General features: G+C 40.7%; 1 protein-coding gene across 1 annotated transcript in view; it reads left to right on the top strand.

The window, feature by feature from the left end:
• The window catches only part of dab1a (DAB adaptor protein 1a), a 190492-nt gene that overhangs the window by 154012 nt on the left and 8762 nt on the right, over positions 1-27718 (top strand). The window contains 5 exon segments of the mRNA XM_077220751.1: positions 810-863; positions 6775-6837; positions 11374-11436; positions 11606-11702; positions 23087-23695. Coding sequence (XP_077076866.1) covers positions 810-863; positions 6775-6837; positions 11374-11436; positions 11606-11702; positions 23087-23695 — 886 coding nt within the window.

Below are 27718 nucleotides of genomic sequence, written 5' to 3'. Positions count from 1 at the left end.
TCTCCAAATGAAAGACTGAGAATGATTAATCATTGCTGTCGCTGTGTGATCTTTGAATAAAAGAAATGGAAAGATCACTTCAAGTGTACGATCAAATAAAAACACAGCGGCAATCAGTCTCTCAGCAAGAGGGAAATTAAGAACAATGGCAAATTAAAAAGAGAGAGAGAGAGAGAAGACATGAAAATAACAGACAAAGAAAGGATCTGGATCTTTTCTAGCCGTCTAATTTGAACATGAAAATGATGGTATACTGTAAAAAAAAGGTTACTACCTTAAATTTTAAATAAATTTTTAACTTAAATTACACAAAACTGACTTAAAAAATTAGTTGAATCTTGTATAACTTTTAAAATGAACCTATTTTCTTTTATTTTGTTTGTTTTTAAATTAATTTTAAATTTTGAGTTAAGCCAATGTAAAAACACATGTTGTCATAACTTATTGATCAATAATAGAAAATAAAATGAAATAAAATATTTATCATGCAGACTATAATATTATATTGATATTATTTTGATTTATTTTATCTAAAACATTTATTATAAATAAAATATAAATTTGTTATAAATAATACAAATATTTATTTGTATTATTCAGGCTCTATTTTAATTTCTACTATGCACTATTTTCTGCATCTTATATTATTAATTAGAACACTTTATACACAGACAATGGCTCATTTTGCTCTCCAGAAAGCATTAAATTTGCATTCTGCATTGACCTTGTAAAATCTCTTGCTGAAATCTGAACTAATGGTAACTTGTCATGTTAACTGTGCATTTGGCTGGGCTCCCTGTCCACACCAGGTCCCTACCAGCCAACAAAAGGAGGGAGTTTATGACGTCCCAAAGCGACATCCAGTGAGTGGACCTGTGTGTGTTTGTTTATGTGACTATCCTGTGCCTCTCCTGTGCCTTTCAATATGTAAACCACCAAGCATCAAGCATGTTTCCGCTCCCTGTCTCGAGTCCCGTGAGGAGTTCAGCAGCACTCATTTCCCAGCTTACAGTAAATCGCATAGACTGTGCACTCTTAATTTACCCCTGGTGTTTGTGCGTTTTTGGCTGGTTGTGTATATGTGTGGTTTTTGTGTTTGTTTCATTTTCCTTGTGAAAATCTAGCTGTTTGGGTGGTGGGCATTACATGATTGGGCGTTTTTTGCATGATGTACGCTTGTCTTCACCCCATGATAAGGACAGCTGGTGCGTTCATGAGGGCATTCCAGCCTTGTGAATCAAGTTGACAAGAAAGTTCACCCAAAAAGAAAATTCTCATGAATCATGTACGACTTTATTTCTTCCATGGAATACAGAGATTTGAAAGAAGAATGTGCTCATTCTTTTTCTTGCAGTGACTGTCTTTCAAGCTTTAAAAATGATATAAAAGTGCCATAAATGTGGTCCATATGATTCATGCACAGTAGCAGGCAATTTAAGTAATTATTCAATAAAAACATGAATATAGAGCACAACTCATATGAACAATTTTTTTGCTATATTCATATTTTTATGGAAATGAGCAACTAGAACAGTCTCCAAAGGGTTTCTTCTTTTGTGTTCCAGGGAAGTTTACTGCCTAATAAAAAGTCAGTATTTTTGTCTTGTTTTCTAGTACAAGACTAATATATTCTTAAAAAGAAAAGAAAAAATGGATCAAAATGAGCTCAAGTGAGTTTAAGCTTAAACGAGAAAATATATCTGGCTATGGGGTCAGAAATATAAACAATTCAAAGCGAAAACAAGATTATTTTTTCTGACCCCATTCACTGTACAAACTTTTTATCTTTTGTCAAATCAACATAATATTTTGATTTCTGTTTATTAAACCAATCTCCTTCATTGTATTAACTTATTTTTTTTATGTCAATGAACCTAAAATTTTAAGGCAACCAGGTAACTTACTTTTTTTTAAGTTAAACCAACAATATTGTTTTTACAGTGGCAATTATTTTTGTTGTTAAGCAAAAACTCGATTAATTTTGATAATTATTTTAGGGAAAAAAACGTAATATCATAAGTAATTTTGCTTCTCAAATAAATAAATCTTTAATTAAGAAAGTTTATATATTTATACTAGAAAACGAGACAAAAGCACAGAGGAAGAACTTAATGTTTGGAGTGTTGAAATAACAAGACAGAACTTTCAATTTGGTGAACTATTCTTTCAGTGCCACATCATGAATGTCCGTGAATCATGCATGATTTACAATAATAAATAAAAAATAAAGTCTGTGTAGCTTAAATGGATTGACAGATAAAGTCATTTAAATGAGAGATGGCAAACATTCTTCTGCCTTTTTTGAGTTGTGCTCAGGCATCTGTGATCGTACTGTGAACGAGATTCAACTGGTCCAAGTTATAGTGAATTTTGCTCTCTCTCTTTAAATGGTGTCTGATCTCTTGTCAGGCCATTTGGCCTCAACATTAACACTCTGTTATAAAGAAAGATGGCTGATCTTTTCATGTTCTGGCCAGTGTCTCTGCTGTCTGTATCTCTCTTGTGTTATAGCTGCTCTGTTCATTCAGTCTTAGCTCAGCTAAATGCCTAAACCCTCACACAATCACCATCAAAACACATACAACCCCTGCAAAAGTCCCTCGTACCCTGGAGTTGGTTGAGTCTGTCTTCGATATTCAATTGTTTGGGTCACTCCAGACCTGGAAAAACAATGTTTGAGTTGGATTTTCCTCATCTCAGCCCTCATGTCACCTTGTGCCGCTGTCTGACATCTCTTCCTCTTGCCTCTTCCATCATGTTTTCAAACACCCACTCACTCGTTTCTCTCTTTTCCTCACACATATTTTCAACCTTCTTCCTCTCTCCTGTTTCAATCTATGTCGTGTGGCCTCTTGATCCTGCCTTCCCCAGCTTTTTCATTTCTGCCGAAGCAAAATCTGCACAGCTTCAACTCACAAAATAACTCTTTCAGCTCTACGGAATTGGCTTTTGAACCGTTAGGCTGTAAATCTACACATACTGTACATTTTGGGTCTGAATTTATTTATGTATATGTATTTATTTGTGCTTCTTTGATTTATTTATTTATTTAATTTTATTTATTTTTTCAGCAGCATTTTGGGGCAAATTCAATAAGCATTGTGTAATGTACATTATAATTATACATTATTATAATTATTAAAATTTCAGTAAACATTTTTTTTAGGAGACATTTGTGTACATCTTCAAACTTTCATAGCAGGACTGATTCATTAAATGATTATCAAATTATAAATACAAATAGATGTTTTGTTGTTGTTTAGTTTTCATTTCTTTGTTTTCTGTTTTTTTTAGTTGTTGTTGTTTTTGCTTTGCTTTGTTATTTGTGTGTTTTGTTTTGTGTTTTTATTTTGTTTTGCCTTGCTTTGTTCTGAGGTTTTTGTTGTTTTGTTTTTCTTTTCTTTTCTTTGTTTTGTTTTTGCTTTGCTTTCTTTTGTTTAGTTTTGCTTTGTTTTCTGTGTGTGTTTTTTTGTGTTGTGCTGTTTTGTTTTGTTTTGTTTTGTTTTGTATTGCACTTTTAATACACATTGTTTTAACACACATTGTTCAAAAGAAGTAAAAAGAAAATGCAGTATGTCAGATCATAGTATTCTGCCACAACCTTCACAACTGAAACGGACAACAGCGTCATGCAAACTGCGTTTAGCACATATTTTTGGAGCATGTTTGCACATGAATTAATTGTCATATTGCCCTTAGTGAAACATGCAGTGAAACAAAGCAGGCAGTTTTCACTAATAAACAACAATATCAGTCAGTGCAATTTATTATTTAAATTCCCCCCATTATATTTTTTGCCTACTAAAGAATTGACTTTGATAAACAGTATTTAATTAATCATTTTTTTAAATAACTCTTTAGTGTTGTTCTTTTTTCTTGTAACTCTCCTCATATTATTTAATTTCCTAGCTGTGTTTCTCGGTTGGTTTCATGCCTGTGGCTACATGATCATAACTCTCCGTCCGTAATGAAATGGGCAGCACTAAAAGCACACAGGACACTGCGAAGATAATTATTCTCTCCGACGGAACGGCTAATTGATAGTCTTTTGAAGTGATAATGATGATAGAAAAGTAGGCTGATGGATTGTGGCAAAATAAACGTGATTCTAATATTCACTCCCAGCCTTGTTCTAAATGTTGCCATGGAGACTATTTAGTGTAAATACTGTTGTTTCGGTTATGGAATGACAATACATCATGTGAGTCATACTTTCACAGGAGAGGCAGATTGTTGTAATATATATATATATATATATATATATATATATATATATATATATATATATATAGATAAGAAGGTAGTTATCAGCACTCGTGATATCCATCAGTAATAAGGTGTCAGCAGCATGCAAGGCTCTTTGACTGACACAGTTCATCACTGTGGGGCCCAACTGTCATCTTTCCCATTATCCTCAATGGTGATCCCCAAGGGTGTGTAAAGAGATTGATTTGATGGCATCTTTTGGGCTAGTAATATTACGGCCATTTAATTCAGCTACTGGCCGCAGTGTAGAACGGCAGTTCCAGCTCAATGACCTTCACAACCAAACAACGTGAGACGACCACCATCACCCTGGAAACATGACAGGAACAAATAAAATTTTAGTTTTTACCCCTTATTCGGCCTCATTCGTGAAACACAAGCAGGACAAAACTGAGTGCAAATGTAGATTGCTGCATCATTCAGTGTGCTGCTTATGTTTTATGAATGAAGCCCTTTTCAATGTTAGACAGCTGAACTGATCGAGTGAAGAAAGCTACACAACCCAAACCTTGATGATGCTTTCTCTCTTTCCCTCTCTATCACACTGCCTCTGCTTTCCTTCATGTTTGTCCATTCACTCATAACTACATTAGCAAATATTACGTCACTAGCAGTGGCTTATTTCTGCTTACTTTTCTCAGACTGATATGACCATACTTCAATTCTTAAAGCTAAGCGCTAACATAGAGAGACTTTCAGACTTAACCATCTCAAGTGTCAACTGCTTCTGAAATCTGAGCCACAGACCTGGAGTCAGTTCTCAATTGATTTTATTGCATGTTTTGCATGTACATGTCCAGATCTTGTGTGTTTATCTTGTTGTCAGTGTTAATTCTGGTCATATTTAGTTAGCCGGATAACTTCCCAGATTCCATCATAATCCTGAGTTATCTTTTGTAGCAGAAATCAATGTGAATGTCTGTCATTTGAATGTCATGAAAGTCAAATTTTACATATATTGTTTTTTATATTAAGGTGGGTTTTTAAAATGAACATTAAATTATGTCAGGGGCTGTTTGAATCTAATGAATTGCACAGCTGGAGTAGGCCTAATGCAAGAAAACAGTCTTTAATCCAAAAATTCCGGTCTTTAATCCAATTGATTCGTTGCTGTTGTTGCTATTTTCGGGATTCTGATTGCCTAACGTGGGCTTGAGCTTCTCGTTACACTGCCACCTGCAGGTTTTGCATGCTCTTGACAGCATATACTGTATACACGGTTTCGTGTAAACTAGCACTTTTCCTGAAAACTGACAGGTGTGCACAATGTTAATTTTGAAAACGGAGAGGGTGAAATGTCCGTTTATGAAAATAGCCGGCCACGTGTAAACGTAGCCTAGGTCAATTTGCAAGACAGGAATCGAAACAAACACAAAATAAAAAATATAATCCCGACAAATGAAAATTGTAATGACAATTATATGCATCACACATTGCAACTTAACAAACAATGAATAATACATTTGTCAATCTTTGTTATCATTAGTACTAAAACCATAAAAACAAATATTTTCGGTACTTGAAATAAAATAAACGTTAACTGAAATAAAATACAACAAAAAAGTTACTTATTTTGTTTCAGCTATAGTGCCCAAGGAACATTTCTCATTTTTGTTTATTTTAAGTTGAAGTACTAAAATAACTAAAACTAAATAAACTCAAACTAAAACATTAATACATACTATATACATATTAAATCACTAATAAAAATGACAAAAACACAACAAAAATACTGAAACTAAAAATTAAAATAATGTTGAAATTAAATGTTGAATGTTGTAAATGTTGAAAATTAACAGTAATTAAAAAACTACTTTTAAAGTACTTGTAGTTAACTAATGTTAACAAATGGAACCTAATGTAAAGTTACCAACATAAATTGTATTCCTTCTGTCATGCCTCTCTGAGGGCACCAAGTGAAGAAAAACAAAATGCACATGACACCCCTTTATCCGGCTAACCAAGTAAATCATGTTCAAAGAAGGGGTTCTTGGTGTTCTTTTCTATTTCATGGTCTACCCATCCTCTCCTTTTGTATAAGATCCTCTCCTCGCCTGTGTTGCTTTTTCAGCAGCACAATATGTAAGATGGGAGCAGCTGTTGTTCATGGTCTTTTGCTCTTCCCATGTTATCTCAAGAGACGCCCATTTGAGCAAATTATTTTCCCATTAAAGCCTGCCGGCAGCTGGATATTTTTTTTTTTTTTTTTTTTTTTGATTCCTCCTTCCACAAATTAAAGTTTGGGACTATGGGATGCGAGTTAGCGAAGATAAATACAGTAGGTTCTTGCATTTGTCGGCTCAAACCTGTTGAGAGATAATCTGGTAAAAAAAAAAAGAAGCAAAAGCCATGAATTGATAGTGGGATAGTGAGGTAAACATGTGTAACCTCACCTGTACAGGTAAAGTACCATCCATCTCATCTAATCATACTTCACCTTCCCAAAACAGACCTCATTTTCTGTGTGTCCCATTTCATCTTTCATCTAACACCATGTTATCATTGCAGAACAAACATAACCAACAGATCGATCTCTTGGATCTAGACACTGACCTGTTGCTGGTCACCAAGGTAAGGTAGACAGTGACTGGCTGAAGTTTCTCCACACCTGCCCTCGGCCTTCCCATGATCCTCCAAGCTGTTGTTTTGATTCCAAATGATCTAGAAAGCTCCTCTAGCTGTAATCTAGCTATAAAGTAATACGTAGTGCACTATGGTCCACTGTAGATTTCAGTAGAGTCCATGTACAGGAAAGTAAATGTCACACTTCCCGCTATGAACAGTTTATAGCCCTGCTAAATCCCCAGTCTCTTGCTTTTTACCTTTTCCACTATTCTCCTGGAAGTAGTCTACTTACTCATACCTGACCTTTCTATTTCATAGTCAAATGACAGAGCTCTTTTAGATGACCCTAGTTTGACCCTGTTGAATAGGTTGGATTTTGTGTTCCCATGAATAAAACAGTCAGAGTGCGCAACCATGTGCGCAAGAATTTTACAGTGGTCTCAAATGTCATGCACACAGTCGTGTTATTGTGTGTGCTGTTTTTTAATTATTTTATAATTATTAGAGACAGGAGAGCAAATATTCTTTCATAAAAAAATATCCCTTTTGTAGATGTAGGTGTGAAAAGAGTGTGTTGCATTTTAGGAAAGATCCCTGTGGACTGGACTCAAGCAAATGGCTGAACAAAACAGTTTTTAGAAGCAGTTTAGAAAAGCTTTTCAGTAATGCGCCAGTCACTTTAAAAAGCTTAACCCCCCCCCCCCCACCTTCGGGCCTTCCGAGCCGGGTCCTCCAGCTGTCCTCCATCTCGTTGCCCCAACTCGGGTACATCTGTGGTCCCCTGGCCCGGTTCGTGGAAGCCAAAAAAGCTTCCCAACCGGCCCAGATGGCCCCAAACTATACCATCAGACTCGGCTTGCGATTCCTTTTCGCTCGGCTTCCGCCCAAGCTCAGTGATATTCATCACACCTAGGTGTTGAGAAAATATGCTCCTAAAATTAGTGACTTTAGTCACACCTAAATGTTGAGCAGTGCTCCTGTCTTGTGTGCGCACTTCGCAGTCTACTGGCAAACGACGCAATACAGCCGTTCCCTCCAGCCGATTTGAAGGCCGGCTTCTATGAGCCCATACTTCATTGTACCCTAGAGATGTGGGTCACGACCATCTTGGTCCTGTGTTTATTGAGACAGACCCTTTTTTAAAAGCTTCCGTTCAATTTGTTCCACAGGGATGCATTTCCAAATGCTCCGTCCCCAAGATCGGTCTGCAGCGTTAGCCCTGAGTGCGTTTGAAAGGTGGGAAAGTCCTACCCTTCAAGTGCTCATATCCAGTTGGGTCCTCAGGTCAACTGGGAAAGAGTAAACTCTTCCTCGGGCTGAGGATCTCTTTTCTTGTTTGGAGATGGATTCGGTCCTCCGCATCTCTGAAAAGAGTATGTGGATGGTTAGTGCTGTATAGAAGTGAGAAAGGGTCCCACTGAGGCTCCTGGGGCATATGCTAGATGCAGCCGCTTGGCTTCCTCCATATGAAGACCGCTTCAGCCCTGACTTTACGGCCCGAAACCCAACGCGTGTAAAAGCACCCTGGCCTACCGCCAAACCCCCAATCCGTAACAGACATTTTGTTTACCGGCTGAGGGGCCACGTACAAAGGGCATGCAGTAACAGAGGTCTGGGCGGCCCTCCGACTGCATTGGCATCCATTGCCTCGAGTTGCTTGCAGTTCACCTTACTTTGAGACACCGGTGCTCAGCGAGCATGTACTGGTCTGAAAAGACAATATGGCAACCGTTGAGCTACACTCCCCTCGCATGTTGCAACTCGCCCGCCACCTCCTCCTTGGAGTCAGAAGCTTCTGAGGTCGCTTCATTCCACTTATTACTTCTGGCCTGCTCAATCGTGCCGCTGACAAGCCTTACGACAGCCTCTGGCCCAGAGAGAGTGAAGACTCCGTCCCCCAGGCGGTCCAGCTGTTTGGGACCACTTCGGGGCCGCACAGTTACATCTGTTGCCCCTCCGGACTCGTCCCTCTGCCAGTTGGTTTTTCTTCTGTCTGAGTGGACACCTCTCAACACAGAAAGACTCTGGTCACAGCTGACCAGCATTCCCCAGTGAGCCTTCTTGCACACAACTGTGCTAAAGTCAGAGAAGAGATGGAGCATGTTTTGCTAGTTGCTCCTTATTGGCCCAACCAGACCTCTTCTCTCGACAGCCCTTCCTGACTCCTTCCTCTGAGTAAATTCTCAGGAATGGGGCATGATGGCACCCGCGTTTAGATCTTGGAGAGTTTCAGGTCTGGTTCTAAAAAGAACGGGACGTGGAGGGTCTGGTTACTACCGCAATAATTTTTATGCCGTAAGAGCCCATCACGTCTGTGAGTGCACCCTCTCAAAATGAGGCATGCTCCCCTTAGAAGTGGAACCTATTCATTGAAATGAGTTTTCTCTCCATGAGGAGATCCCAAAGGTCTTCGATCATTTCAGTGCTTCTTTCCTGCTAATGGGTTGGAGTGAGGGCTGTCTCCTCCACTTCAAAATGTTGTTGCCTCTGTATTGACGCAACACCATGACGCAGTGGATACGAATCCATGGGAAGCACGACTTGATCGTCAGGTTACTGAGGGGAGCAAGGAGTCTGAATTTGTCTTGCACCCCCTCTTCACCCTCTTGGATTATCTCTGGTGCTACTGCACTGCAGAGACCTCCCTTAAGCTCTGCTGGCATTGAGTTAAAAATCTTGTTTTTAGAGAAACAGTTCTCCTGCTTGCTTGGTCTGTATCTAGAAAAGGGATGGGCAACTCCGGTCCTCGAGGGCCACTGTCCTGCAGAGTTTAGCTCCAACCCTGACAAAAACTATTTTTTTGTAATCCTGAAAACATTTATTAGCTTGTTTAGGTGTGTTTAATTAGGGTTGGAGCTAAACTCTGCAGGACAGTGGCCCTTGAGGACCGGAGTTGCCCATCCCTGATCTAGAGGGTAGGGACTTGCACTCATTTTCGGTCAATGAATCGTGCCTGGAATTCGGGCCGGCTAACTCTCAAGATCTGAGACCCCGGCCCGGATATGTACCCAAGGTTCCTACCTCTCCTAGGGGACCAGGTGGTGAGCCTGCAAGCGCTGCCCCAGAGGAGGCAGACCCAGCCCTGGCTTTTCTCTGTCCGTCTGCTCCATTGTGGTTATATTTGCTCAGAATGCAAAGCCTGGACCTCAGACCAGCTCTTGTCCGTTACGGAGCCAGCTCTGCCGTCACTGTCCGGTTGAGTCTCCCCCCTGTCATAGGCTGGAGCCACCCCAGTGACATTCCATATGTTGTACTACCCGGTCATCCACCCAGTCGATATGTGTATTCTCCACATGTTACCTCCCTTCGGGCAGGATGTGGCTTCTGCAGCGTATGCCTTTCCAACGAAAGAGAATGCTTTCCGAGTGGTCTTGTGGAACAGCAGTGACTTCTCTGGCCTAAGCCCTGTCCCATCTCCACCTCAAATAATGCTGGGGGATCAGAAGGCTTTTGTCTAGGCACTGGAAGGTGGCAGCACTAGTGGCGTTTTAATTGGGATGATTAAAACGCTATGAGAAACCGTTTCATAGTTCCTAGAACTAATGGCGGAAGTACCCGCTTTATGGCGTGTTCACACGGCAGGAACATCTTGGTTACATGTAACCCTTGTTCCCTGAAGGAGGGAACGGAGACGAAGTCCCGTCGCCACTATTACTGGACCACCGCTGACTCCGAATTATGCTCGGCTCCTCAACGAAAAACAACTAGTGCGTGCATCCACTTCCGCATTCATACCCATGCCGCGGGGCAGAGTGTGAGATGCATTTCTCGCACGCCTGTGTTTCTCCGGTGCAAAAGCCCCTGTTCATTAGCCAGACCTGATAAGGTCACCCTCATGTGTCGTATGCCAGGTCCTCTTGGATTTCATGTTTACAGCAAACTCAACATTATTGGTGCAGCTTGCATTTTTGTCTTATTTCCGCAATTTTCTGGGGGGGGGGAAACCTTAACCTGAGAAGGGGAAAAGCAATATTGGCTAATCAAAATCCATAATTCCAAGCCCCAACAAATGAATCAATCAGTTGTCCTGCCATTGTATGACTGCAGAAAATGCAGACATTTTGGGCAGCAAAAACCCGAAAAAGTTCTGCTAAATCCTAGGGGGACTGGCAAGCCATTGTTCACCAATGGCCGTGAATACAGGATATATACCAACATATTCACTCATTATCTTTCTTGAAATTAGCTCTTATTATATTGTAGATTAGATGGCTGGCTGGCTGGCTGGCTGGCTGGCTGGCTGGATGGATGAATTGATGGATAGATAGATGGAAATGAAAATAAATTACTGTTTATTACTGTTTATTTCTTCGTGCTGTACATGATTGGTAGGTAAAAGAAGTCATCATCATCTTTTATGTTTTTATATAATTTTTATAGCAATTCACTATCATTTTCATAAGTCACCTTTTGTATTCAAACCACTGTTTGCACAAGGTAGATTCCAATATTCTGTGGCAAAGACTAGACTGTCATGGCAGTGAGTGCTGAGGTGAAACACATCTGATTTTATGCTGGTAAATGTTCCTCTTTCTTCTGCAGAATATCAACCAGTTAGAGCTTTTCGGAGACATGTCCACTCCTCCTGATATCACGTCCCCCTCGGTGAGTGACTCCAAATGGAATGCAGGAATACTGCACAGTGTATACTGCATACTAATTAGGTAGTATGTAAACAGTATGATATAGTAGTATTTTGATATAGTTGAGCTATGAGCAAGTGTAGTTTAAGGAAAGCTTCTGTTTAGACTGCTCTGATTCTCCTCTTCCACAGACCCCAGCATCTCCTGCTAATACTCTGGACCGCACGCTGGCCCACCAGACACCATCAGAACTGTTCACACCCTTCAACCCAGCCTCTGTACCCTCAGGTAGCAGAAAATACACACGTTGTGTGTGTACAATACCAAGAAAATAGATAAAGGAAACATAGAATGGGGTGGATGTAAATTAAGTAATGTCTAGTTCCGGCTAAATAAGATGTCCCGTCCTCCTGCTGTAGAATATGAATTCTCTCATTACTGGCTGCTGTGATCTGCATGATAAATGCCTTGCAGAGGACACAGCGTGTGTGTGTGTGTGTGTGTGTGTGTGTGTGTGTGTGTGTGTGTGTGTGTGTGTGTGTGTGTGTGTGTGTGTGTGTGTGTGTGTGTGTGTGTGTGTTTATATCTCTGTGTGTTTGATGCCTATTTAACATGCACATCTGTTCGGGAGTCATATCATACATTTTTATTATGTCATTCTTTTCCCTGATGTCCACTTAGTCAAGGATTTTTGCGCCACAAAGGGGCAATGTTTTGTTCCCTTACGAAGGGAACTCAACGATGCGTCCATCGACGCCATGGGAACGCCCCCAGCGTGACTGCGTCTGAAGCATCTATGTCAACTAGTCCAATGGAAAGAATGAGCGTCACGGGCGGGTGACGTCATGACCAGGAATTGATAAAAGCACATCCGGTGCAAACCGGCATTAGCTTCTGTTGCCTCAGCAAGCGATCTGTGTTATACTGTCTCTGTCTATTTATTGTTGTCTGTTGCAATTTATTCGGAAACGTTATGGCGAAACAAGTGTACAAGCAGTGTGTTCCTCCCTGCCCGCGTTATTTAACGGGTGGGGACACACACGAGCTTTGTGTCATTTGTTTGGGAGTGGAGCATGCGGTCTCAGCCTTCGAGGGGGCTGAGTGTCAACACTGTGAAATGCTACCGCTCCGCATGCTCCGCTCTCGCCTGTCACTCTTTGATGTAAAGAGTGGGCAGGCTCGCGATCCTCAGGGATCAGGACCCGCGTCTGCCGAGGCGGCGCGGAGAATGCATTCCTGGGGATCGCAAAAGGATCTTTCGGAGGGGTTGGAGACGGGTCCGCGGGCCTTTTCTCCTTCCTTACCCGGAAGATCCAGCGCTCTCCCCCCGGTGTCGGAAGCACGCACTGCGGTTTCTTCCGCCCGGGGAGAGAGCCCTCCATTACTTCAATGCTCTTCCTCCGAGGAGGTCGATGTTATGAGTATGGAGAGTGAAAGCACACACATGGGGGAAAGAGATTCACAATTTATTTCCCCAGCATATGATGAGCTGGTGGATGTTATGTCACGGGCTGTAGAGAAATTAAATATTGAATGGCCATCTGAGAATAAAGGCGCTCGTCCTAAAAGTAAATTAGATGAGCGCTTTTTATCTTCCACGACATTATCTCCACCACGAGGGCTTCCCTTTTTTCCCGATCTTCATAATGAAATATCGAAATCGTGGAATAAACCTTACTCTTCACGACTTTTTAGCCCTCAAGTTAACACTTATTCGAGAATAAGAGGGCTAAAAGAGTATGGTTATGAGGCGATGCCCCAGGCGGAACAGAATTTAGCCAGCTATCTTTCGCCTGGTCCCGCATCGTCCCTGAAAGCCTCAGCTTTGCCCACTAGACCACTTAAAGCCACCTCGGTTTTAGTGGGCAAAGCTTATACGGCAGCAGGTCAAGCTGGAGCATGTCTGCACACAATGGCAGTGCTTCAGGCTTATCAAGCTGACCTGCTGGGGGATCTGGATAGTAGTGAGGGAATTTCTCATGACGATATTCGAGAACTTCGTCGGGCTACCGATCTTTCTCTCAGGGCTACTAAGGAGACCGCCAGAGCAATTGGGCGGTCTATGGCAGCCTTGGTAGCTACTGAGAGACATTTATGGTTAAATCTGTCAGAGATTAAAGAAAAAGATCGAGCTTTTTTATTAGATGCTCCGCTTGAACCTTCTGGTCTCTTCGGCGACGCAGTCCACGCGGTCGTCGAGAGATTTCAGGAGTCTAAAAAACAAGCTGACGCTTTTAAAAAGTTTATCCCTCGCCGTGTCCAGCCCCCTGGGGCTGCTGGGCGTGAGCAGCCCCAGCCGTCGAGCTCATCATATCGTGTGCATCAGAAAGAGAGTGTTGCATCTCGTGCACCTCCACGTAGAGACTGGAGACAGACGCAACCCTCTCAACCGAAGTCTTCTAAGTCGAAGCCGGATCTGAGGACCGTTCTTCAGGCGAAGAAGACTTCGGTTAAAAAAAAAAGGTCCTGATGTTCACGCATCAGGCCTGTGAGGACAGCCCCGACCGAAGTGGAGCGGTGTACACCTCATTTTACGGTGCCCGTTCCATTTCGGGGTCCTCACGAGACCGTTCTGCCAACCCTGCCACCCTCGGTGCTTCAGGGCGCAGCGGTCTCCAGCGAGTCGCTGATGCTATGCTGCGGCACAGCATCGGTTTCGCGCCCTCTGAGGGGGGCCTTAGAGCGGCCAGTTCAGGTAGTTCCTGCCATTATGTTTCAGGCTCCGGAATTGGCTGTCTCGATAACACCAGAGACCAGCCTCGAGAGGCTGGTTCCCTTAGTAAATTTTCTGGCAGCGTGGAAGCTTCTGCCGAATATTTCTCATTGGGTCCTGCAGATTGTAGAGAAAGGATACAGAATCCAGTTTGGTTCTCTTCCTCCTCGTTACAAAGGGGTGCTGCCCACAGTGGTGCATCCCGAGCAGGCTCTGGTAATGGAGCAAGAGGTAAAGGCCCTGTTAGCAAAGGAAGCTATAGAACAGGTGTACTCACCCGACAGAGAGTCGGGTTTTTACAGCCGTTATTTCATTGTTCCAAAAAAGGATGGGGGGTTGCGTCCCATTTTAGATCTTCGTCTGTTGAATCGTTCAGTACAGAAACTCAAGTTCAAGATGCTGACACTCAAACAGATCGCGACTCAAATCAGATCCGAGGACTGGTTTGTCACGATAGATCTGAAGGACGCCTACTTCCATATCTCCATCCTCCCTCAGCACAGGAAGTTCCTAAGGTTTTCTTTCGGGGGCAAAGAATACCAATATCGGGTTCTTCCTTTCGGTCTAGCTTTATCACCCCGCACGTTCACGAAATGCGTGGATGCAGCTCTAGCCCCTCTCAGGCTTCAGGGCATACGTATTCTGAACTACATCGACGACTGGCTGGTTCTGGCGGAATCAGAGCAGTCGGCGGTTCGGCACCGAGGTGTCGTTCTCGCTCATATGCAGATGTTGGGGTTGAGGCTCAACGCCAAGAAGAGTGTTCTTTCTCCAGTACAGAGAACCACTTTCCTTGGTGTGGTATGGGATTCAGTGACGATGCGGGCCACTCTATCGCCCGTTCGTGTAGCTGCTATCCTGACAGCCACCAAAGAGCTAAAGCTAGGCCAGTCACGCACTGTGAAACAGTTCGAGAGACTGTTGGGTCTCTTGGCGGCAGCGTCCAACGTGATTCCTTTTGGCCTGCTGTACATGAGACCTTTACAGTGGTGGCTAAGGACCAGAGGGTTCTCCCCGAGGGGAAACCCACTTCGTATGATCAAGGTCACGCGGCGGTGCCTTCGTGCCTTAATTATATGGAGGAAACATTGGTTCTTAACCCAGGGTCCGGTATTGGGAGCTCTTTGCCATCGTGTTACGATCTCGACAGATGCTTCCCTCACCGGCTGGGGAGCGGTAATGGAAGGCCGCTCGGTTCAGGGTCTGTGGAAAAGTCATCATCTTTCGTGGCACATCAATTGCCTGGAGATGATGGCTGTCTTCAATGCGTTGAGACAGTTTCTCCCAGACCTGAGGGGCCATCATGTGCTTGTACGAACAGACAACACATCAGTGGTCTCTTATCTGAACCGTCAGGGGGGTCTGCGGTCGCGTCCGCTCTGCAAACTGGCGCACCAGATCCTCCTGTGGTCTCTGGGGAAGGTACTCTCCCTGAGGGCAGTGTATATTCCTGGGGACCAGAATGTGGGGGCAGACATCCTGTCGAGGCAGGAGCTGAGGCCAGGGGATTGGAGACTCCACCCCGAGGCGGTGGAGAAAATTTGGGAGTTTTACGGCCAAGCAGAGGTGGATCTGTTTGCGTCTCAGCACACGACGCACTGTCCACTTTGGTTCTCCCTTACTCACCCAGCCCCCCTGGGGCTGGATGCTATGGTGCAGACGTGGCCGAGGCTACGTCTGTAAGCATTTCCCCCTGTTGCTCTGCTCCCAGGAGTTCTGGAACGAGTCCGCCAGTACGGAATAAGCCTACTGCTTGTAGCACCACGCTGGCCGAGTCGGATCTGGTTTGCGGACCTGATCCATCGCTTAGACGGTCCTCCCTTGGAGATCCCGATCAGGAGAGACCTTCTGTCTCAGGCCGGGGGCACAATATTTCACCCTCGGCCAGAGATTTGGAACCTGTGGGTTTGGCCTCTGAGGGGGCCCAACTCATAGAGAGTGGTCTCTCAGCTGAGGCTGCTGAGACCATCCTAAGCTCCAGAGCTCCAGCTACTAGGAAACTATATGCGCTGAAATGGAAAGTTTTTTCTGTATGGTGTCACCGACATCAGTGGGATCCGGTTAACTGTTCTGTGAACACAGTACTCGAGTTCTTGCAGGAGCGCTTTACGTCAGGTTTATGTCCTTCCACACTTAAGGTTTACGTGGCGGCCATTGCGGCTTACCACGCCCTGGTTGGGGGTACATCGTTGGGTCGAGACCCCCTGATTACACGTTTCCTTCGTGGCACACTGAGGCTGAGGCCTGCAACTCGCACTAGGGTGCCAGCTTGGGATTTGGCATTAGTACTAGAAGGCCTGTCTAGGGCTCCATTCGAGCCCTTAGATTCGGTTTCAGAGAAATTTCTTACCCTTAAGACTATCTTTCTGCTAGCTATTTCGTCCCTTAAGAGAGTTGGAGACCTTCAGGCCCTTTCGGTTTCCCCCACTTGCCTTGAGTTTGCACCGGGGATGGTCAAGGCATTCTTATATCCAAAACAGGGATACGTCCCTAAGGTGCCGACCTTGATTCCGAGGCCTATCGTGCTGCAGGCTTTCTGTCCTCCTCCTTTTACATCTGCGGACCAGGAAAGGCTGAACCTCTTGTGTCCAGTGCGAGCACTGGATACTTATGTTCATCGGACATCTTCTATGAGGAAGTCCGACCAGTTATTTATTTGCTTTGGATCACCTAAGAAGGGTCTTCCTGCTTCTAAACAGACGGTTAGCAAGTGGATAGTCGAGGCTATTTCACTTGCATACGAGTACTCTGACCATCCGTGTCCCTTGGTGGTCAGAGCTCACTCAACGAGGGGTATGGCGGCCTCTAAAGCCTTGTTATTTGGGGTTTCCCTCCAAGACGTTTGTGATGCGGCAGGCTGGTCCTCACCGCTCACATTCGTCAGGTTTTACAGTTTGGACCTGGATGCTGCCCCAGGTTCTCAGGTGCTTAGTGCTTAGTTACAACAGATTGACACTCAGGTACTTGGAATTCTGGCGCTTTGGGTATTCTCGTTCCCATGGCGTCGATGGACGCATCGTTGAGTTCCCTTCGTAAGGGAACGTCTCAGGTTACTATTGTAACCATAGTTCCCTGAGAACAGGGAACGAGACGATGCGTCACCCTGCCATACTTCCTGCATCCCTGTGATCGGCTTGCTTCGGCAATTTTCGAAGCTAATGCCGGTTTGCACCGGATGTGCTTTTATCAATTCCTGGTCATGACGTCACCCGCCCGTGACGCTCATTCTTTCCATTGGACTAGTTGACATAGATGCTTCAGACGCAGTCACGCTGGGGGCGTTCCCATGGCGTCGATGGACGCATCGTCTCGTTCCCTGTTCTCAGGGAACTATGGTTACAATAGTAACCTGAGACGTTTTTCATCACCATTTGCACCCCTCTCTCTCATTCTTTGATTCAATTAAACAAAATACAGATTATTAAAGGACTGGTTAAAATATTTACTCACTCTCATTTTGTTTTAAACTTGTATGACTTTCTTTCTTCTGTGCAACACAAATAAAGATATTTAGAAAAATCTCAGTGATTTGAAAATTAATGGGGTCGAATGTTGTTTTGGGCCACATTGACTTTCATTAAATGGACAAAAACAGATTTAAAATATCTTATTTTACAGTTATGTTTTGCAGAAGAAAGAAAGTCATTCAGGTTTAATTCAAAATGAGGGAAATAAATATGAAACAATTTTCATTTTTTGGGGGTGGACTACCCTATGCCTGAACTTGCCAGAACCAACATTTTAATAATGTTAATATATCTAATTACAAACATCTTTTATGGACTACTACTGAACTTTTTTAATATTAGAAACATTATGGTAAAGAGAAAGCCATATGATAATTCAAAGTTTCCCACAAGTAGCTTTTCCACAAGCTGAGGTAAATATTACTATTTAGAAGATCAAAATTTAGAAAACACCTTCATGGTAACACACATGACACTCAAATAATTCTATACACATTTATTTGAACAGAAGATGCAACATAAAACCTTAAAGGGGATAGTTCACTCAATTATGAAAATTCTGTCATCATTTCCTAACCCACCCTCATGTCATCCAATATTTTTGCCATTAGACTTTAGTTCATCTTTGGAACACAAATGAAGATATTTTTATTTTAGGATAGTTTTAGACTGCAACATTAATACCACTTTCAAGGCCCATGAAAGGTAGTAAAGACATTGTTGAAATAGTTCATGTGACTTCTGTGGTTTCACCTTATTGAAAATAATAATAACGTTGCACTCTATGGCGGGGTCATAAAACTACCCCTTTTAATGTACAGTACTAATTAAAATAAAAAAAAAATTTGTTACACTATGTAACAAAAAGATTGTTTTGTTACATAGTGAACTCTAAATTGTGAAGTACTACCACTTTAAATTCTACAGGAACACGCACGTCATGATATTTGAACCAGTTATTAAAAACTAATAGCCCTTGTGCAGTGACTTTGCTCTCCCTGGGACATCTGTTCCAGCCAGATTGACTTCCTCTGAAACAGTAAACAGTACAGCATTGATATGTGTGGAATCAAGTAGTGTATCATCTGTCCCATCTGTCTTCAATTCTTTCCCTCAGTCAAACTCCCCTCTGTGTTGTAAAATCATAAACACCAGGCTTGACTCCGACACACCTGTCCTGATAGGATTCTCACAGTTCAGTTATGATAGCATGAGCACATTTTTCACCTTTGTGGAATCATTCAGGCTTTTTTCAAGTGAGAGTTTTTCCCCAGAGTGCTTCAGGGGGTCTGGTCCCGCTGGCAGTGTATTGTAAGTCACTTTCAATGAAACTTGTGTGCTAAATGGCATGTCAAATGGAACATAACTCATCTGAATGAGAACAAGCTACTTAATTATGATCGTATTTAGGAAAGCTATGCTGTATTGTGATCACAGTCACACTATATAGTCACTATATGTGTTCTATATTTATAATAAAGCATGACTTTAAGATTTTATGAAGCAGTTAGTCACATAATAAAATCAAATAAATAAATGACTCAAATACATAAATAAACAAATAAATACAATCAAATAAAATGTAAAATAAATAGAAATAAAATAGAATATAATTATAAATAATTTAACTGATTTTATAAAAAACACTATGAACCCTTATTTAAAAAAAAGTTACGCATAGGTCCATAGAGGACAAAAATATCCATGTCGTATATATTATTATCGCAAATATATTTTATAAAACAAGTTGAACTCTAAAACGGCCATAAATATAAATACATTTTGTTCCAAATATGAGGTTGATATCTCAAAAAATGAGCTTTCAGTAAGAATTTGTTTGGGCGCAGTAACAGACTTTCCCCATTGGGTGCAGCAAAACTACACTGGTGCCCACAGTAATTGGATTTTAGATTTGTATGTTTTTTTATATATAACACATACCAACCACACTCTGACATCCATACCAACACACCCACACAAATATCGTGGCATATAATTTATCAAATGGCTCTATAATATGCCGAAGAAGAAAATAGGAATAAAGCGAGTATTTGCTTTATAGACCAAACCTGAAAAAATGGCACCATCTGGTAAAAAACTAGTAATTTTTTTTTAAGCCTTGCCAACAGAATGAAAGCCTCTTATCAAAGATTGCATAATTTTATAGTTAAATGGCCCTGGGATACAAAATTGCAGTTTTAATGGGTTTCAATGGGGCCATTGTTGTCCAAAAGGCGCTGAGAGGGAGTATTTTTTGTATCTAGTGCAAAAAAAGAATTTTCAAAGGAAATGGGGGTGAAATAGTAAAATTACAATAAAAATACACACCTGTGCCAATATTCATGCAGTTAGCATAAAAAAATAAAAAAAATAAAAAATTACACTTAGCTCCAAAGTCGACAAAAAAGTCCAAGTCAAAAAACTGTAATAAAAATGTTAAGCTTGGGAGCAAAGACTCAAGTTTGGTCTCATTTTAAAGAGGACCCGTGGCAGATTATTATTGAAGTTAAACAAGTGAAAAAAGTTAAAACCAAATTTTTTTTATAGAGGTTTAAGTTTATGAAAACTATTTATGAACATTAGGATCGTTATTTTATATAAAATATATATTTTATTAAACATGTTGAAATCTAAAACTGATATAAATTCAAAGCCATAAATCTAAAAAAGTTGTGTTCCAAATTTGAGGTTGATATCTCAAAAAATGAGCTTTCAGTAAGATTTTGTTTGGGCGCAGTAACAGACTTTCCCCACTGAGTGCCAGCAAAACTCCACTGGTACACACAGTAATTAGATTTTAGATTTGCAGTTGAGTTTTTCCTCTCTCAATATTACAAGCATACAAACACACACACACACACACACACACACACACACACACACACACACACACACACACACACACACACACACACACACACACACACACAACACACACACACACACACACACACACACACACACACACACACATACACAGACACACACAGACACACACACACACACACACACACACAGACACCGACACAGACACACACACACACAGACACATTTTTTTTTAATACACACATGCAAACTACACTCAGACATCCATACCAACACACCCACATAAATATCGTTGCATAATTTATCCAATTGGCTTTATAATATGCCGAAGCAGAAAACAGGAAGAAAGCGAGTATTTTCTTTATAGACCAAACCTGAAAAAATGGCACCATCTGATAAAAAATAGTAACAAATTAAATTTTGAAGCCTTGCCAACTGAATGAAAGCCTCTTATCAAAGATTGCATCATTTTATAGTTAAATGGCCCTGGGATAAAAAATTTGCAATTTTAATGGGTTTCAATGGGGCCATTTCTGTCCAAAAGGCGCTGAGAGGGAGTATTTTGTGTACCTTGTGCAAAAACGTGAGCTTAGAATTATGCAGTTCTATCTACGTTTAGGGTAGTTCTGAGATATTGAGCATCAAAGTTTTTAAATCCCTGCTGTTTTTGTGACATGGAACCTTTTTATTTTATTAATAACTACTAATTTTTTTTTTTTTTTTACAAAAATAACACCACACAGGCATTAATAAACACCTAATGGATAAGATTATGTCAAAAACTCAATTTCGACCAAAAGTGGAGATAGAACCATATAATTCTAAGCTCACGAAAAATATATTTTTAAGGAAATAGCAGTGAAATAGTAAAATGACAATACAAATACACACCTGTGCCAAATTTTATGCAGTTAGCATTAACACAGGCAAAGTGATCAAAAAAACAAAACTGAAAAGGCCAAAAATGTCCCTAAGGAGGCACAAGGCTTAATTTAGTCCCATCTTTCCGCTAGAAGATATAGTACTCGTCGACATGTCCGCAGGATACTGGAGATGTGCTTCAGGTTTTGCTTCCCATGTACCTGAATAACAGTCCATAATTCCATCCTATTTGCCAATCGTTGACCCATTGCTCAAAAATGACTGCCGAGGGCCATCATGGACCAGTGCATGGGTGCGTTGCTATGATGAGACAGCCAATTGCTGCCATACTGAATGATGGACATGCACGATTTACTTAAATTCACATACAAAACTTCTCCAAGCATTCCACTCACTGGTCCTTGAGACAACCACACACCGTTACTGCAACTCCATGTGTCCAATCATGAATTGAGGAGTAACTAACTACAAGTACTGTTACATTTATTAGTGTGTGTGTCAATAGCTAAGCTGTTTTCAAAATACTAAAGCACTTTTTTTTTTACTGCATGTAAATAAATACACATGTTCATAATTGTATTGCTATTTATTCAAATATTGTTTGGTTACACTATTTTAAAAATGCTTTTTAATGCTGTCACCTTCATTTTGTGGCAAATAGATAAATAAATAACAAATATAATTTATATAATATTATTCATATATGTTATATTATTTATCATAAATAAATGTATAAATTAAAAAAATAATAAAATATATACCCACACCTGACTATTAGTCGCACCGGTTCAAAATTGCATTGTTGAGAGAAAAAAAGGTCACATTTTATTATTACATTCAAATAATTAAAATACTGTAAATCAGAACATAAGTACTACAAACATGGTTTCCCTAACTCCACAACAAATCCTTTAAATTTAACGTATTCAGAACAGAACAAGAATAAAAACAAATACGAGAATAAAACAATCATAAATTATAGTGGTATGTATTATAATCAACATTTATTATAAATGCCAAGCCTAAACAAATTTGCATGCTACAGTATATACAAATAAACTTGGGCTCATACCTTAGCACAAATCCAAATGTGTGTGCTTTGTGCATGTTTGCATACTTGACTTTAAATGCATTGAATAAGTCACTTTGGAAGTCACAGAAGGTTTCAGATGATTAAAACGATAGATTCTTCTTTTAAATTGTTAATGTCAACACCTAGTTAGAGAAGCTGTGGCTGATTCTAGGTCATTTTTAAAGATGAAGCGTCATCTCATCTTTCCACAACTTCCTATTTTGTGAGCAGCCTAACTACATTTGATCTCACGCCTCTATGAAATATTCCAGACACGCTCTCACAGTGCGTGTGGCATGTCATAGAGATAAGATACGATGTGGAGTTTTATTATTTGAATCAGCGTTACTCATTGGAAAGAAAGAGCAAGATGTGTAATGAAATAAGCCTCAATGTGATATGAGTCAGACTGTTGTAATGGCCTCGTTTAAAGGGCGTTGCTATTCATTAAGCCCGGACCTATTGTGAGAAGTAATTACAATAGTTCATCTGAGCCATAAAGACCTTTTTCATTATGAAAATCTAGGTCATCTTTACCAAGTCATCAAGAGATATATGGCTGCAGCCTGAAAGTCCTTTAGTGAATGATAAAGGTTACAGCACAACCTCGTAATGAGGTGTGCGTGTTTTCCAAAGCATTTTGGTGGTAAATTCACTTTCGATAGTTTGAAGAGCTTTGTGAACAGGAAGTCTCATTGTCTCCGTCCTTTAGGTTATGTGACGATGGGAGCCGTGCCACCCGCGTGGGCGCAGCAACAGTTCGCCGCTCAGGCTCCATTAGCGTTTGGCGTCCAGTCCACAGTGCCCGTTGCGCAGGTTTTACCGGGCGCTCAGCCTCTGATCTGGGGTCAAGCCAACCTTTTTCCTGCCACCCAGCAACAGTGGGCCGCAATGGCAGGGGCTCACTTTTCACCTGCCGCTTTCATGCCTGCCCAGACAGTAGGGCCGCTTCCCGCTGCCATGTTTCAGACACTGGCTCCCATGGCAATGCCCGCGTCCTGCGAGACGCCCGCGGTGGCCATGGGCGGAGCCGTGGCAGGAACCTCGGGCTCCACGGCCTCCAGTCCGCAACACGGGGAGCGCACACTGCAGAGACAGGCTAAGATGAGCAAGGAGATGTTTAAGGACTTCCAGATGGCAAAGCCACCAACCATGCCTGCCAGGAAGAGTGAGCAGCCTAGCCTGTCCTGCACCACAGACGCTTTCACCAGCTACTTCAGCAGAGTGGGGATGGCGCAAGACACGGACGACTGCGACGACTTCGACATCTCGCAGATGAACCTAACGCCCGTCACCTCCACTACGCCCTCCACCAACTCACGTGAGTAGGACGCTTCAGACATATGCCATGGTTTTGACTCAAATTTGGGGCCAGTTATGTAAATGCAATTATAGGGTGAAAAACTAGTTTAAAACACGTGGTCAAATTAAATAAAATATTTATATTCATGTTGATTTAATATGGAAATATGTTACGTCTCCCTATTTAAGATGTCTATGAGTAATATGGTATATAAGTGTTGAAACTTGAATACATGTGAGTTTTTCACATTAGTATAATAACCATTGTTTTCAAATAGTGTTTTAATATATATTTAATTTCATTTATATATTTTTTTTCTTTTTTTTTCTTTTCTTACAAATATCATACAATATTCATTCATAAATATCATTACATTTTTTGAAAGTTGCAACACATTACATTTTACAACCTCAACTTAAAGGGTCAATTTAGGGATTTTGATCCACACTTTCTGACGGGTTTTAAGCTTACATGCATAAGTTTAGTCACATTGATCATGACTAGTTCAGATAAATCCCAAAATTCATTCACCAATTTCTTCAGTTTCAAGCTGAAATATTTACTGATTAGCAATAAAAGTAAGTTTTTTTATTGTTTAAAGAGGTTTAAAGTTGAAAATAATGAAATAATTTTCTTTTTTCTTTTTTCTTTTATGATGGTTTATGCAACCATGTATTTGGTTAGGCATGCAAATACATACATATATTTGTGGCATATATAATATCAAAATGTTATATGTATATGAGCAATATCACACTGCATATGCAAATATAGCCTAAATATAAAGTTAGAAACTTAATTTTCCCCTTAACCCAAATCAGTTTGCTCTGGAACAAGTAATAAATTAGACCAAGATTGCCCGTTTGATATACCCCAAATGAATTATATCTCTTGTTTAACCACTATTTACATACAGTGAGAGCCAGCGGCAAATTCCCAAAGGATTGGCCGAGATTAAGCTGTTTTCTGCGGGTACATGAGTGTTGAGCAGCAGCTGAAAGCCTGGCAAAATGCCTGGCAAAACGCCTTTTAAAAAGCCTGAAAGCTTTTAAAACAAATGTTAAATCATGTGCTATGTTTATATATAGTCAAACAGTATTTGAGGTCTAAATAACTACATTCTCGCCCAAAAACATCGTATAACTACATTTCCTGACACAACAACAGTAGTGTTTTTAAAAAGTATGGTGGATTTGCTCGACCGCCATGACAGCCGCAATAAGCAGAACTATACAAAATTTTACAAACGGTAAAACGGTTCCAGTGCTGATATTGTGGGAATATCACACGTCTCTCAGCCAATCAGACTCGAGAACCAGAAAGAATTGTTGTATATATTGTATTAATATAATATTTTTATATTATATATGTTCTAGATGCTTTTATCAAAAATGTGTTACTCGACATTAAATTACATTTTGTTAATTCATGCATTACTTAAACCATGACTTTGACATTGTTAGCATCTGCTCTACAGTTTGAGCACAGGAATGCCTCCACAGCCACAGGACATCAATTGACCTTTCGCTGATGTCTTAAATGAATACTGTGTAATGCATTAAATAATTAAGGAGGGTTAGCATCTTCCTCTTTTTTCAATAATAAGAATTTATGACAGACAGCATTTAAATGGTTATATCTTGGCACTGGTTTGAAAACATAATGATTATGTTTAGAAAGCTGCAATTTTCCTTTTTGCTTCACTGCATAAAATTCAAAATGTGTTTCTGGGTCAAGCGACTCAAAAAGATGTCACATATGTACACATATTAGATCTTCCATGTTTTCCTGAATAGATCTTTTAGAATTAAGTGAATTTATTTATACGTATTTATATTTTTGTATACTTTATTTATACTTTATTATTGATATGTATGGTTTTTTTCCTCTTTCACTCTAAATTTAAGAGGTTGGTCACGGTTAGGTTAGGCTTAGGGATCGGTATAGGGATATCAGGAATGTTGTTTCAGGACCAACAGAATCACATAATTCTGTAGCTCCATAAACCCTAAATACATCAACAAAGAAAAAGAATCTCACATAGAAGAACTTGGTATCTCACCACATGCCCTTCTCTCTCTCGCCTCTCTCATCGCAAGCCCTTGAGATTGCTGACACGGCTAGAAAGGCTTTATCCGTTTCCTACTACAGAACTTCAGACTCGCACCTCATCCCGTCTTTCATCAACACATCCTGTTTCACTCAGGGGTTGAAAGGTGGGCTTTGATGCTGTTGCCCAGAAGGCATTGTCTTTAGTCAGTGTGAAAATGACAATTAGTACTGCGGTGGGGAACGACGGCAGGGGGAAAGAGAGAGTCAGTCACAGGCCCAGCTGTGCTTCTGGCGAACAGTGTAATTATCACTGATCTCTAGGGAGCCCTGCGCTGTGTGTTGGGCCTGTTTGGATCATCTCGCTCCTGTAGTGCTAATTATTGCTGGGATGGAACGCCACACCGTCCCACGTTTGCACACAGGCAGGCCGTGCATTAGAGACATACTCATTTATTAGGTGTCAATAAGGGATTTTGATCCACATAGGACCCTTTCTGACAGGTGTTAGGCTTAAATGCATACGTTTAGTCACACTAATCATGACTAGTTCGTACAAAACACAAAATGCATTCCCCTAGGTACAAATCGTTCCAGTTTTGAGACGAAATATACACTGAATGGTGCAAATAGTAAGTTTTTTTTTTTAAAGAGGCTAAAGGTACTATTTAACTTTTTTTTGTTCAAAATTAAAAAAAAATGTACAATGCATCATCATTCCTTCTTCCAAAACGTGTTTTTGTCTTACACTGATTCACTATGATAAGCCTATTATAAGTGTTTATATTTTAGACGTGTCGGGATGATTTTTGTGGGAAATTGTGTACATGCCTGTCTCGTCGCTGAACATGCTGAAAAAATGCTGAACAGAATAGAATCTGCTGGCAAAATAAGGAAGCCACAGAGCTCATAATAAAAGCAGATTCAACATTGGCTTTTTTAGAGATGGCGAGAACTGAGGGAATAAGGTATTTTATTGAACAGATAAATCGCCATATGTAGCTCTCTATCAGAGTTAATTGTAAATCATGGTCTATTGTGAAGAGTCATTTCAACGCAGAGCCGAAGCACAACCAAAACAATGTTCTTCTGCAAAATGCAGGTTTTCAAGTTTTTTGTGTTTTTTTTTTCAACCGCTAGAGGGCCAAAAGTTACATAGTGTACCTTTAAGTAACCTCAAAACCAACAGGAATTCACTTTTACGCACCCCCAAGGCTAGAATACTCTTCACGACTTGATTTGCAGGTTGGACGAATCAATACTAGTTTCCAAAAGTCAATGTCAGTCTGCAGATTTTGGGCAGATGGAGTTGACATTTCTATGAAATCACTACGCGATTTTCTCTGAAATCGCGTAGTGTATGGTAGGCATTGACTTACATTTTTTAGCTTCAGGCTTTTAGCTTCATTCCACCCTGTAAGCTGAGATCAAACTTATTTGATATTTTGAGCTGATTTTCGAACTAAGTCGTCCTTCTTTTAACAACGAGCTGCTTGTTGGTTTTTGTCTTTTGTTTTAAGTCGTCAAAAGCTCTTTGATGGTGCAAGATACAAACTTTCAATGAGAACAAAAGTCATAGTGCTTTTAGCGCCACCCCCTAGACATTTCAAATGGAAACTGCAACAATTTGTAGCTGCACTAATGCATTTTAGGTTTTGGAAAAGCATATCTGTTTTATTTTTAACGTTAGAGCGGGTTAGGTCATATTTATTTTGAATGAGTAAGACTTCCAGCGTTAGCCGCTTCCAGTTATTTTAGCTAATGAATGAAGTCGTTCACATTCACAGGAAAAAGCTTACATACGTGTTGAAAAATAAGTTGGATACATAGTCATTGACGGTCATGTTTTTTTTCTCTTGAGACCAAGTAGAAAAAGGCCCATAGTAAACTTAAAATGAGAATTAATGCTTTACATATTTGAGTAAAAACAGGCAATTTCCTTGGCTGAATGCAACAACCGTCACTGAGCTGTGAGAAAAAACAGCTCGCTGA

The sequence above is a fragment of the Siphateles boraxobius genome, unplaced genomic scaffold (genome assembly GCF_051911475.1).
Source record: "Siphateles boraxobius isolate OS27281-9 unplaced genomic scaffold, OSU_SipBor_1 8, whole genome shotgun sequence".
Lineage (NCBI taxonomy): Eukaryota > Metazoa > Chordata > Actinopteri > Cypriniformes > Leuciscidae > Siphateles > Siphateles boraxobius.
The sequence above is the reverse complement of the archived record's forward strand: the minus strand, read 5'-3'. Positions and strand labels throughout refer to the sequence as shown.